We start from the raw sequence: 13,020 nt of genomic DNA on the forward strand, positions 1-13,020 counted from the left end.
TGACAAAGTATGTTGTAAAATACAGCTTGGGAAGCATAATTAATGTTCTATCACCTGATCAGTCAAGCATCCCTACAGAAAGGACTGAGAGTAATGGCTTTACCTTAAAGGGTCACTTAGCCTTACGTAATGTCAGATAACTACATCAAACTTGATACTTGGCAACGTAATACAAGAAGGCAATGTGATAAATACAGAAACCAGGTGGATGTCAGGTGTCCTAAACTATGATCTCATTCTATGAACTCTGGAAAAGGTATTGCTCAGGTGTCTTTAATAGTACTTCTATAATAGAGATAGCAGGGTAATTTTTGATTTACCCCCTTCTTGGACATAGTTTCAGTACTTAAAGGAAAGTAACTGGACAGTCAGGAACATTGCCTATAATGGATTCAGATTAGCTCATTACACAGAAGTTGAGCTAAGTAGTTACAAAATGCTCAGTCTGTTATCTTTTGAGGAGTGAGGGTAGGGAGTTGAACAGTAAACCCTGTTCCCATACTAAAAAAATGTTCAGAACCTTTTGGTTTTCAAGAAGCATTGTATACAATGGACTGATCCTCAGGAGAATTACTTAATTGTGGGGTGAACAGTGGGACTGTATTAATGTGAATGTACCTAATGTTATGTGTCTTGGTTTAATGTTTCTTCAACAACAGAAAAATAAACCCCAACAATTATTCTTAGAAACTGGTGATTGGAACATCAACATTTGCAGGGCTGTTCTGACTAATTTGTAGAAACTATTGAGAGATTAGGGTTTGACTGGTAGACTTAGTGATGTAGTAACAGTATCCTGCTATTCATATTCTTTCATAGTTACTTCAAATTAGAAGTGGAGAGAAGTAATGGCATTGCAGGGGCAGGTAAGTTTGCTCTGTGAACAGCCATGTCACAGGGCTGTGCTGTGCTACAGCCTGTTTTTGAGCTTCTGCTTCCAGAGGTGGTGTTGTGGCAAGCCAAAGACTTATGTGGGAAACTGTGTTTAAGCCTCAGACAAACTCATTTAAGCTTGAAACCTGGAAACCATACACACAGTATCACACACACACAGTAACTAAGGTTGGAAGAGACCCCAAGGATCATCAAGTCCAACCTGTTCCAACAGACCTCACAACTAGATCATTGCACCAAGTGCCACGTCCAATCTCCCCTTGAACACCTCCAGGGACGGCAACTCCACCACCTCCCTGGGCAGCCCATTCCAAAACCATTCTTTCTTGTACAGCAATAATCTTATCCCAGTAAATAGAGGGTAGTATTGGGTCACAACAAAGCATTCTGTGATAGTGTTGTACTCTGCCCTATTTGAACTGTTAACTAAGGGCCAATGTGTCTTATAAATTCAAGTTGATGTCCTTGCTATCATTTGAATAAACCACTCAGGTGTGGCCAGCTTGAGCTTCCACTCTGTGTTGCCTTTTACTGATACAGACTGGTAGTGTCTTAAATTACCACTTGTATCTGCATAAGATCTGTGTTATACAGGAAAGAATATCAAGCCAGAAGGAGCATGAAGCTAGTGATGGGCAATCTTCACCAGTCTTGCACTTAGTTGCTGTTCTGAGCCAGAGATTAACAGCCTTGGTTAGTGTCACAGTCAAATTTTCCAAAGGGCTGTAAAGTTTTGAAGTAACTTATTGGTGCTTCTGAGATAAAAGGCAGCAAGTGTAATCTGAACCTTTGTCTCTGGAGGTAGGTGTGTCATTGTTACTATCAGAGAGAATACTACTACAGCCGTACAAAAATGTGGTTCAATGCCAGGTTTGCACTTTAGTGGTGCTTGGTGTTGTAATGTTACATAAAAGCTCTCAGTGGCAAGCTGAAGTTTTGCTTACTATCCTGCAATGTTACATTACAGCTTTTTCATGCTTTTAAGTGTTCTCATTTGAAAACAGACCACAAAATATTTATGGAATAGAAATGTAAGGGTGATTTTTATTTTTTTTTTCCCTCATTCTGTTGCATGTAGAACCTATTAATACAGTGATGGGAGAAGTCGTTACCGGCTGCTACTGAAGCTCTGAGAATTCTCCCTTCTACTCTGAATCATGCCGTTTCACGGGGCCTTTTGTCTGAGCTAAGCCCCCTGCAGGTTTATACTGTGTACTCAGATTTCACTGTATTAGAGTAGTCCTTTTGTAGCATTGGTCACCTTGGAGCTATGTGGATGCCAGTTTTGTTGCAGCAATAATAGTTTGAAATGTATTGAAAAGTGATTTAAATGTTTCCTTTTTACAGTAAGCTACAGAAAGAGGTGCTCCTATAAAAATTCCTGACACCTGAAGGAATTCTGTCTACAGACTGATGAATAAGCTATTTCATCATTATAGATTAGTTACACCTAATTATATGCATACATTAAAAGGCTTCCAATCTCTGTTCTCTTGCCTCTGTTTTTCTGCATTCATTTTATGTTCCTTAAATAGTGCTGTTACTCATCTCTAATGTCCTTCATCCATTCTTGCCTTCTGACTTTTCCATCTTAATCAGTCAACCATTTTTCCATCCACAGCAGCACTCCTACCTGTTTTGTTCTCATGGTTGAGTATAACTGGGGAGAGGGTTTAAAAAAAAACAATGGGGGGAGGGAAAAATTGCAGCACAACAAAACCAAAACCACCCTAAAACAACAACCATCAACAAAGTAAACCAACCCTGAATCCACAATTGAAATGCAAGGACCAGTGCTTTTAGCAGCAGAGTCCAGTCTTGAGTTTAATAAAGGGATTTGAAATTTTGCAGTGAACTCCACATTTTGTGTCCTGACCCAGGAATCTTGGCCTTGTGTGTTTGTAGTGCTTTGAACTTGCAGAAGGAATTAAATTGCTTTTCAAGAAAATATGGTCTCTAGTACTTGAATAAGTACTTGCAATCCAAGTGTGTGGCACTGTATAACTTGTCATTCTCGCTCATATGAACCAAAACTTCTGAAATGGAGAGTAGTATATATTGAAATAAAATTTAAGTCAAGTTGTGTAACAAAAATGTGATATTTAGCTGAATCAGAGTAAAATGCTGCATAGAAAAAAAAAATGCATACTCCTGGAATTTATAGTTGAAACTTACTGCAGCAGAATGTAGATAAACTAGAAAATGGTCTGCCAAATCAGTCTTTGCCACAAAAAGGCATGTTGAATTATTTCACTCTTGTAGTTTGCTGATCTTTGTTAGAGTTGTTTTCTCATAATGTGGGAAGACAACTCTAACAATATAAGTAGAGTGTCTCTACCTTTTCATTAAATGGAGGGATAGATGCCTGCTTTTTCCTAAGGAATCAAAACAGCTTATTCCTGCATTTGTGAAGGCAGTAAATGCAAACTTCATTTAGAAGAAAATCCTTTAAGGCTTGGTGAGTCCCAAAGAGCTTATTTTCTTAGTGCAAGCAGTTTTAGGATATTTTCAGGATAGAATAGAATTAACCAGGTTGGAAAAGACCTTTGAGATTGAGTCCAACCTATCATCCAACATGATAATTGAATAAACCATGGCACCAAACGCCCCATGCAGTCTCTTCTTAAACACCTCCAGTGATGGTGACTTCACCACCTCCCTGGGCAGCACATTCCAATGGCCAATCACTCTCTCTATGAAGAAAGGTGAAATATGATTTTGAAGGAAACTGTGTGCATCTTGATCTTGTAATGGTTTTAAAGGCTGAATTTAGACTGACTTGAGCTGCATGCATGGTCAGTAATTACTGTTTTTGGAAGATGTGTGAGAGTAGCTTCTGAAATAACTCTGAATCAATTTAAGAATTCATTCTGAAAATGTTTCTCATTAAAGCGTTAACCTGTTGATGGGAGGGTGGTGAAGCATTTTACTACCCTGTAAAATGAAGACCTCTGAAACGTTATGTAACCCAAAAGTTACTTTAAAACTGCCTAGAGGGAAACTTATGTTTGACACTTATTCCCTCTCCCTGTACATTGCTCATCTATCGTTATTCAGCCTATGTGGATCCATAGATGGCATTTTAGTTTTTAGAGGTGAGTTGCATTTGTCTACACATGCCTGTAGTCCTAATTTAGGTGATGATCTTTTATTTCTCCTTCAGATACCCTGAGCCGAGATCACTACAGGTTTGTGTATTTCCATAGGTCCCTGGGTTTCAAATTAAGCAGGATGCAGCAGTCTTAGAGACTTTAGCACAGGCAGACGTTGGCAGTGTTTATTGGCATAGATAAGATGATTCAAATTCAGCACACAAGGGTCAGTGTTTCAAAGATCCACAGTCATGTGCTTTTGACATCAGGGGAGCTGGCTAATTTCTTAGTGAAGGCATGGCCATGAGGTTCTGGCTATGGTTAAGTTGCAGGAATATATAGACAGTTATTCTTGAAACACAACACACCTATCTGCGAACTGTTGTATTTCTCATCTGTCTGGATTAAGCCACTACATTAAAATATATTTCTAATTTAAATATTTTTAAAGATACTTATATTTTAATGTAGTGGCTTAATCCAGACAGAAGCAGATACAGCAGATGTTTTTTTCAAATGCTTTGAGGACTTGAGAATCCTGTAGTCAAAAACTACCAGGTCTACTTTATTCTATTGATGTATTTAAAAAAAAAAAAAAAAAAAACAAAAGAAGAAGAATTAAGCAGGTTGGAAGAGGTCTTTCAGATTGAGTCCAATCTATCATCCAACACCATCTAATCAACTAAACCATGGCACAAAGCACCATATCAAGTCTCTTCCTAAACACCTCCAGTGATGGCGACCCCACCACCTCCCTGGGCAGCACATTCCAATAGCCAACAACTCTTTCTATGAAGAACTTCTTCCTAACATCCAGCCTAAACCTCCCCTGGTGCAGCTGAGACTGCCCTCTTGTTCTGGTGCTGGTTGCCAGGGAGAAGAGACCAGTCCCCACCTGGCTATACAACCTCCCTTCAGGTAGTTGTAGACAGAAATAAGGTCTCCCCTGAGCCTCCTCTTCTCCAGGCTAAGCAACCCCAGCTCCTTCAGCCTCTCCTCACAGGGCTTGTACTCAAGAGCTCTCCCCAGCCTCATTGCCCTTCTCTGAACACTGTGTTATCTGCATAATTGATCACTTACAGCCTACTAATCCTGACATTTGTAAATCAGTGTATGCAGATATGGGGAGGAGGGAGAAGAACTAATGTCTCTTTACTTAAATAAATGAATGAGTTGAGCACTGTGAGGCATGTGGGACCTCTGCTAGGGTTGTGCAAGCAGTCAGCCCTAAATTTTGCAGTTTGATAACGGCTAATTTCCTTTGTGCTCAGAATAGAGTTTGTACATACTTTCTCCTGCCCCCTCAGTACCTGGGTAGATGATGGTGGATGCTGCAGACTGCCAAACTGTGCAAAAAAGGAGGCCCCTGCTTTTTCTGTTGTTTCAGGAAAAATGTGCTGGATGTGGGGAAAAGCTATTGCTCATGGAGGAGAAGTTGAACTGGAAAAGCTTTCATCTGTGTTCTAGAAGCATGTTTGGGCAATATCTGCTGAATACAGTGAATTAACTTGTCTCATTTATAGGGTAGCAAAAATACTTTTGGAAAGAAAACCTCTCAAAAGGACTTGCTGCTGTTCCTGTCTTTTCATGAGATAATAAGTCACACAACTGGGGCATGTTCAAGAAAGCAAGGCTAGCTCAGTTTGGGTTTCAGTGAGGATACAGTATAATAGTTATTTTAAGTTCTTTGTGTTACAATCAGAAAGGGATTTCTTCTGAGTGCAATTAAGGAAGCATGTAGCAGCATCTTCTACCCTTTAGGGTAAGCTGTTCTATTGTGGTTTGTGGTAGTCATTTTCATGTACCTATTCAGGCTGCACGAAAACAATTTAAGGCTCTGCAATGTCTGAGACTCATTTCTCTTTCAGAATTCAGATGGGTCTCTCTCTGGCGTCATGCAGAAGTGGAAGGAGTATCAGCTCCAATGTTTGAAATACCTGTATGAGGCACCCCCCATTGTGGCAGGTAAGCCTGCTTGGCAGGGATCAGATTTAACTTTTTTAAAATGCATGATAACAAGAGCAAGGGAATGATTCTGAACTTGAAAATATTTAAAATCAGGTTGGAGAAGACCTCAGAGATCATCAAGTCCAACCTGTCACCCAACACCTCATGACTACTAAACCATGGCACCAAGTGCCATGTCCAGTCCCCTCTTGAACACCTCCAGGGATGGTGACTCCACCACCTTCCTGGGGAGCCCATTCCAATGGCTAACAACTCTCTCTGTGAAGAACTTTATCCTCACCTCAAGCCTAAACTTCCCCTGGTGCAGCTTGAGACTGCGTCCTCTTGTTCTGGTGCTGGTTGCCTGGCAGAAGTGACCAACCCCCACCTGGCTACAACCTCCCTTCAGGTAGTTGTAGACAGCAATAAGGTCTCCCCCTGGAGCCTCCTCTTCTCCAGGCTAAGCAATCCCGGCTCCCTCAGCCTCTCCTCATAGGGCTGTTCTCCAAACCCCTCACCAGCTTTGTTCTTCTTCTCTGGACACATTCCAGCAAGTCAACATCTTTCCTAAACTGAGGGGCCCAGAACAGGACACAGGACTCATGGTGTGGCCTAACCAGTGCTGAGTCCAGGGGCAGAATGACTTCCTCTGCTCCTGCTGGCCGCAATATTCCTGATGCAGGCCAGGATGCCATTGGCCTTCTTGGCCACCTGGGCACACTGCTGGCTCATGTTCAGCCATCTGTCAATCAGTACCCCCAGGTCCCTCCCTGTCTGGCTGCTCTCTAGCCACTCCAACCCCAGCCTGTAGCACTGCATGTGGTTGTTTTGGCCAAAGTGCAGCACCTGGCACTTGGACTTGAATGCCAACATCTTGGACTCTGCCCATCTGTCCAGCCTGTCAAGGTCCCTCTGGAGAGCCCTTCGACCCTCTAACAGATCAACACCTGCTCCCAACTTGGTGTCATCTGCAAATTTACTGATGATGGACTCAATCCCTTCATCCAGATCATCAATAAAGATGTTGAACTTCTCCAGCTTACTTTCCAATCCATTTCTTTTTATTGCAGTTGCTTCTGCAATAAACAATTTCATCACAGAGGTGTTGGTCTTCAGGTCCAGAGTGTTTTGCATGGGCAAGAGGTGGCAGTAGTACATTGAAGTAGCATGCTAATGCAGTACTCCTGAAACTTTTTTTCTTTTATTTTTTAAGGGGTCAGGGTAGAGAGAGCATGGAGGTGTTAGGAGCTCTGGGACCGTGCTGTTGATATCAACCTAGCATTTTTTTGGCCTTAAGATTGCTGCAGATTATTTTGAGCATTAAAATGCTGAAATTACTTTAATAATCATTTAAAAAACAAATAAAATGGAACAAAACCAACAAGATAAACAACTCCCTAAACCAAACCAAATTTTAAACAAAGACAGAACCCTCAAACAGCACACAAACACCCCCCCAAAAAAAAACTGAATAACAAAACCCAAAAGAAACAAACCACCCAAAACAAAGATACACTAAAGCAAAACAAACACCACAAAGGCACACACACAAAATGCCAAAAAAACCCCCAAACCCAAAAACCCCAAACAAACCACACACCCCCACCAAAAAATCCCTGGAAAAAGCCCTAACCCCTGCCCTCCAAAAAAAAAAAACCCAAACCCACCCCCATCCCAAACCACCCAATAAACCCCAAAATCTAAAGCAATAAAAACAACTGAACAAAAACCTCAAACCACAACCCAAACAAAGCCCTACAAACCTAACCTCAAAACACAACAATGCAACCAACCAAAGGGGAAAAAAAATGAAGAAAACCAAGACCAAACAAAATTAAGCAGTAAGTTTCTTAACAGAGAAGCAACTTGTCTTAAAGTTGAGCTGCTGCAATGTGCTGAGAGCAGTTGTGATGTGCCAGTCACACTGGTGACTTGTCAATGGTGCTCACAACTGGACACAGTGCAGCCTCTTCTGTGCTTCAGTGCTTTCAGTTTAGAGTTGTATTTGTTGGAATAGTTTCAAAATTTAAATTTTCTTCTATTAACTGCATTATTTATAGCAGTGAAGAGCAGTAGCTGATGACAACAATAGCAGGGAAATGTTGTCTGCCTCTGTTCCTTTATCTTGTTGAGTGGTTGAGTGCTGCCCTCTGAAAGCTTACTAGATCTGAAGCTGAAGTATTCTCACGTAGATTAAGCTGTACTGCAAATATTCATAGCAAATATGATTTTAAATTAAGCTGAGACATGTAAGAGAGAAAAGATGGAAATGGATCATTATTGATTTACTGTTTTCCCTTCATGTAGTCAAAGACCCTAATCTGTTCTTCAGTTCCCTCCTGAAACCGTAGTTTCCTGTTGTATGTGGATAAGCTTTTGGACAAATCTTATTTAACTCCACATCAAAGTTTAATTGTATAATGCTGTTATGGCTTAAACACACATGTCCATGCTTTCTCTTCTCTTCTGCTCTTCAGTCTTTTCCTCCTTGCAGTATTAATACTAAGTAGTATCATGACCTTCCCTTCCATCTCTCTGCAGAAGGCAAGTTCTGCAACAGAACATTTGACAATTATGCCTGCTGGCCAGATGGACTGCCTGGCACCTATGTGAATGTCAGCTGCCCCTGGTATCTCCCCTGGGCTAACACAGGTAAGAGCCTTTCCCTACAGGCACAGGTTTAAATCAACCCTGTTTTCCCTGTGTAATCTCAACAAGAATAAAATTGGTTGAGTACAGTCAGTTCTCTGCAACATACTGCAGGAATGGGGCTCAGTGTGTGCATGTAGCAGAAGAAAATGAAGATGAGACAAGAGATTGTTCTTAAGGGTTGCATTTAGTCTGGATTTTTGTGCTCCCATCTGGTTTTGTTGCTTGAATAGTGGTGACTTAATAGAAGAGTACTGGGGTGTGTGATGCAGATCATCTACCAATAATATTGGTGTAGTTAGAAAACTGAGATAAAAGTAGCAAAGCTACATGGTAGTTCATCCTGTAGTAGATGAAGACAGAAAGGTCTATAATGAAGGTGTTTTGTACTGCTTCCTGAAATAAACTTCCATCTCAGAATGCTGCAAGATTAAGGCATTGTCAATGATTTCAAAGACTTCCTCTGGAGGACCGAGTGTCACCTTGAGAATTTACACCCTTATATACAGGTACATTTGATGCCACTTCATGATAATGTATGCTAAGTTGCATTTTCTTTGAAATTAGTGACTTATACAGCTTGTTCTTGGTGAAAACCTTTCTATATTTTGAAGTCTAAATGAAACAACATATTAACCAGCTGTCTTCATGTGGCAAAGTAGCTTTAGCCTCTCTTAAGGATACTCTTTGATGAGGATGTATAAATCTGATTGCTGGACATAAAGACGGTTTAAGCATGGAGCGTGTTTTGTAAGTGTTGGTGTGAAAGGATTTGATGAATAAGAAGAAAAATGAGATGGTCAGGTGGTACTTAGATGTATTGGATAATGTGGAACCTGAGCATGATGCAAATGGTAAGGAATGGTGCCACATCCAGCTGGCAGCCAGTCACCAGTGGTGTCCCCCAGGGATCAGTACTGGGCCCCATCCTCTTTAACATCTTCATTGATGATCTGGATGAGGGGATTGAGTCAGTCATCAGCAAACTTGCAGATGACACCAATTTAGGAGCAGATGTTGGTAAGTTAGAGGGTAGAAAGGCTCTGCAGAGGGACCTTGACCAACTGGACAGATGGATGGAGTCCAGTGGAATGGCATTCAACAAGTCCAAGTGCCGGGTGCTGCACTTTGGCCACAACAACCCCATGCAGAGCTACAGGCTGGGGTCAGAGTGGCTGGAGAGCTCCCAGAGAGGGAGCTGGGGGTGCTGATTGACAGCCGCCTAAACATGAGCCAGCAGTGTGCCCAGGTGGCCAAGAGGGCCAATGGCATCCTGGCCTGCATTAGGAATAGCGTGGCCAGCAGGAGCAGGGAAGTCATTGTGCCCCTGTACCCTGCATTGGTTAGGCCACACCTTGAGTCCTGTGTCCAGTTCTGGGCCGCTCAGTTTAAGAAAGACATCGAGACACTTGAACGTGTCCAGAGAAGGGCAGCAAGGCTGGGGAGAGGCCTTGAGCACAGCCCTGTGGGGAGAAGCTGAGGGAGCTGGGATTGTTTAGCCTGGAGAAGAGGAGGCTCAGGAGAGATCTCATTGCCCTCTACAACTACCTGAAGGGTGGTTGTAGACAGGAAGGGGTTAGGTCTCTTCTCCCAGGCAACCAGCACCAGAACAAGGGGACACAGTCTCAAGCTGCACCAGGGGAAGTTTAGACTCGAAGTGAGGAGAAAGTTCTTCACTGAGCGAGTCGTTTGTCATTGGGATGTGCTGCCCAGGGAGGTGGTGGAGTCACTGTCCCTGGAGGTGTTCAAGATGAGATTGGACATGGCACTTGGTGCCATGGTCTAGTCATGGGGTCTGTGGTGACAGGTTGGACTTCTGATCCTCGAGGTCTCTTCCAACCTTGGTGATACTGTCATACTGTGAATAAGGGTGGAAATTGTACTGCAACTGGCTGGAATAGAGATAACTTTCTTCACAGCAGCTCATGGGGTGCTGTTCTTTGTATTTATGGCTGGAAGTGTAGATAATACCCTAGTGGGTTAGCTGTTGCTGAACAGTACTTGCACAGCATTAAAGCTCTTTCTCTGTGACCTAGGTCATTAGGTCAAGGGTCTGCAGGAATTTGGGAGGTGACATAACTGGGACACCTGACCTGATATTACCAAAGGGATAGTCCCTACTATACAACACTGTAGTTAGCAACAGAGTTTTGTGGAAAGGGGAAGAAGTGGGTAGAGATAGGTATTTGCCTTCCCAAGTAATGTGTGTCTTCTGAGGCCCTGCTTCCCAACAAGTGGCTGGACATCTGTCTGCTGTAGAACAGTTGATAAATCCTTTATTTTGCTTTGCTTGCACATGCACCTTTTTCTTTTCTTAGTAAACTGTCAGTATCTTGAAGGAGTGGTGGTGTGTGTATGGATATTCTCACACCAAAATCAAAATGCCATCACAACACTGATGTACAGGGGTTGAAGTTTTAGTGTGTGTGTAATTTACCAAGTTACAGCCACGAAAGATTTCCTGCAACTATTCATTCCTCTGGCAACACCCAGTCCCTATTTTGATGGTTAGCTCTCCCAGTCTTTATCTTGACCAATAAGCTTTTCTGTCCTTTTTTCTCTCCCATTCTGGTGAGGAGGGGAGTGGGGAAATGACCAGGTGAGTGTTTGGCAGCCAGCTGTGGTAAACTCATCCTGTCCACCATGATATTTCCAGGGCCTGCAAGGACATCTGCTTTGATGCCTGCATTTCTTCCCCTCAATCTTTTTGACCTCAGTGCTTGCAGGGCTGTTACTCATCTCTCACTGCCAGGCGGTGTTTGGCCCTTTCTTACATACATTTACCCTGAGGTGGTACCATCTTGACTGAGGGGCTCAGCTGTGGCCTGCAGTGGGTCCATTGGAACCAACTGTGTTCAGCACAGTGCAGCTCCAGCCTTATTTTAGAGGTCACCCTGCAGTCCCTACTGCAAACACCTACACACAGATACCTGGTACACATGGCAGCCTGTTGTAGCACTTAACAGCTCTTGCTGTTGAGTAGGAGAGGTGCTTGGAAATGTACAGATTTGATGGTGTATGGGGAAACGTCAGGTCAGCTATTGCAGCCCTTTAACTTTCTAGCTATCTTTAAGCTTGTCTCAGAAGTACCTAAAGCAAAATTGCTGACCCTGGATTGCTGCTTTTGCTTTAATTTGATGTACCTTTTTATATTTTTTTTTTTTATACTAAGGTTTCAAGGTAAGAGATGAGAACCAACATTGTGGCATACTTAGTGTTTAAGGAAACTCAAGGTGAGACAATTTGCTCCACTTTTTCTGCCCCTTGTTCTGAGGTCCTGCTGCCACTTGATAACCTTCTCGGCCTTGTCTGCTTGGCTAAGTGACCTGTGTGTTTTGGCAATTTTGTTCCTCTTGGCTGTGCTTAAGATCTATGTTGAGGTAACTTCCCCTCCAAGATGTATTGCTCTCTATCCTGCCAGGTGCATATTATGCTGCTATGTTTGTATTTCTAAATTTTATGTTATCTTTTGTATTATCTAAAGTGTCTTGATAGCAACTGCTGATTCGATAACCTCTGAAGTTAAAATGCTGTTTGCTAATCATCTGCAGACTATTCAGAAAGATGTTATGTTTTTAGAATGGATAAATGTGGTAAATATTTACCTCATCATGAACTGACGTAATTATTAGATGCCACATAATTTTTTTCCAATAATGCTAGTGGTTACTGATTACCTGAAACTGTTGACTGGATTAAACTTAGAATAGAATTAAACAGGTTGCAAAAGATCTTTGAGATCATCAAGTCCCTCCTATCATCCAATACTATCTAATCAACTAAACCATGGCAACAAGCAGCCTATCCAGTCACTTCCTAAACACCTCCACCACCTCCCTGGGCAGCACATTCCAATGGCCAATCTCTCTTTCTATGAAGAACTTCTTCCTCACATCCAGCCTAAACTTCCCCTGGTGCGGCTTGAGACTGTGTCCTCTTGTTCTGGTGCTGATTGCCTGGCAGAAGAGACCAACCCCCACCTGTCTACAACCTCCCTTCAGGTAGCTGTAGACAGCAATCTGGTCTCCCCTGAGCCTCATCTTCTCCAGGCTAGACAACCCCAGCTCCCTCAGACTCTCCTCACAGGGCTGTGCTCCAAACCCCTTCCCAGCTTGTTGCCCTTCTCTGGACACCTTCCAGCAACTCAGCATCTTTCCTATACTGAGGGGTCCAGAACTGGACACAGGACTCAAGGTGTGGCCTAACCAGTGCTGAGTACAGGGGCACAATGACTTCCCCTACTCCTGCTGGCCACACTATTCCTGATGCATGCCAGGATGCCATTGGCTTTCTTGGCCAGCTGGGCACACTGCTGGCTCTTCTTTCCTCTAAACTTGTTTCCTTGTTGCTTTAAAGACCCTGGACAAAGTTATTAGACTTCCAGCTGCCCTTGAAACATCACTGCTGGAGAAAGCCAAGGTTTAACACAGTACTGCAG

General features: G+C 42.6%; 1 protein-coding gene across 1 annotated transcript in view; it reads left to right on the plus strand.

Annotated features, from left to right (window-relative positions):
• Positions 1-13,020, plus strand: part of GLP1R (glucagon like peptide 1 receptor) — a 110,930-nt gene that overhangs the window by 35,864 nt on the left and 62,046 nt on the right. The window contains exons 2-3 of the mRNA XM_054162513.1: positions 5,855-5,951; positions 8,475-8,585. Coding sequence (XP_054018488.1) covers positions 5,855-5,951; positions 8,475-8,585 — 208 coding nt within the window. The remainder of the gene's footprint in view (positions 1-5,854; positions 5,952-8,474; positions 8,586-13,020) is intronic.

This window comes from Dryobates pubescens, chromosome 6 (genome assembly GCF_014839835.1).
Source record: "Dryobates pubescens isolate bDryPub1 chromosome 6, bDryPub1.pri, whole genome shotgun sequence".
Classification (NCBI taxonomy): Eukaryota; Metazoa; Chordata; class Aves; order Piciformes; family Picidae; genus Dryobates; species Dryobates pubescens.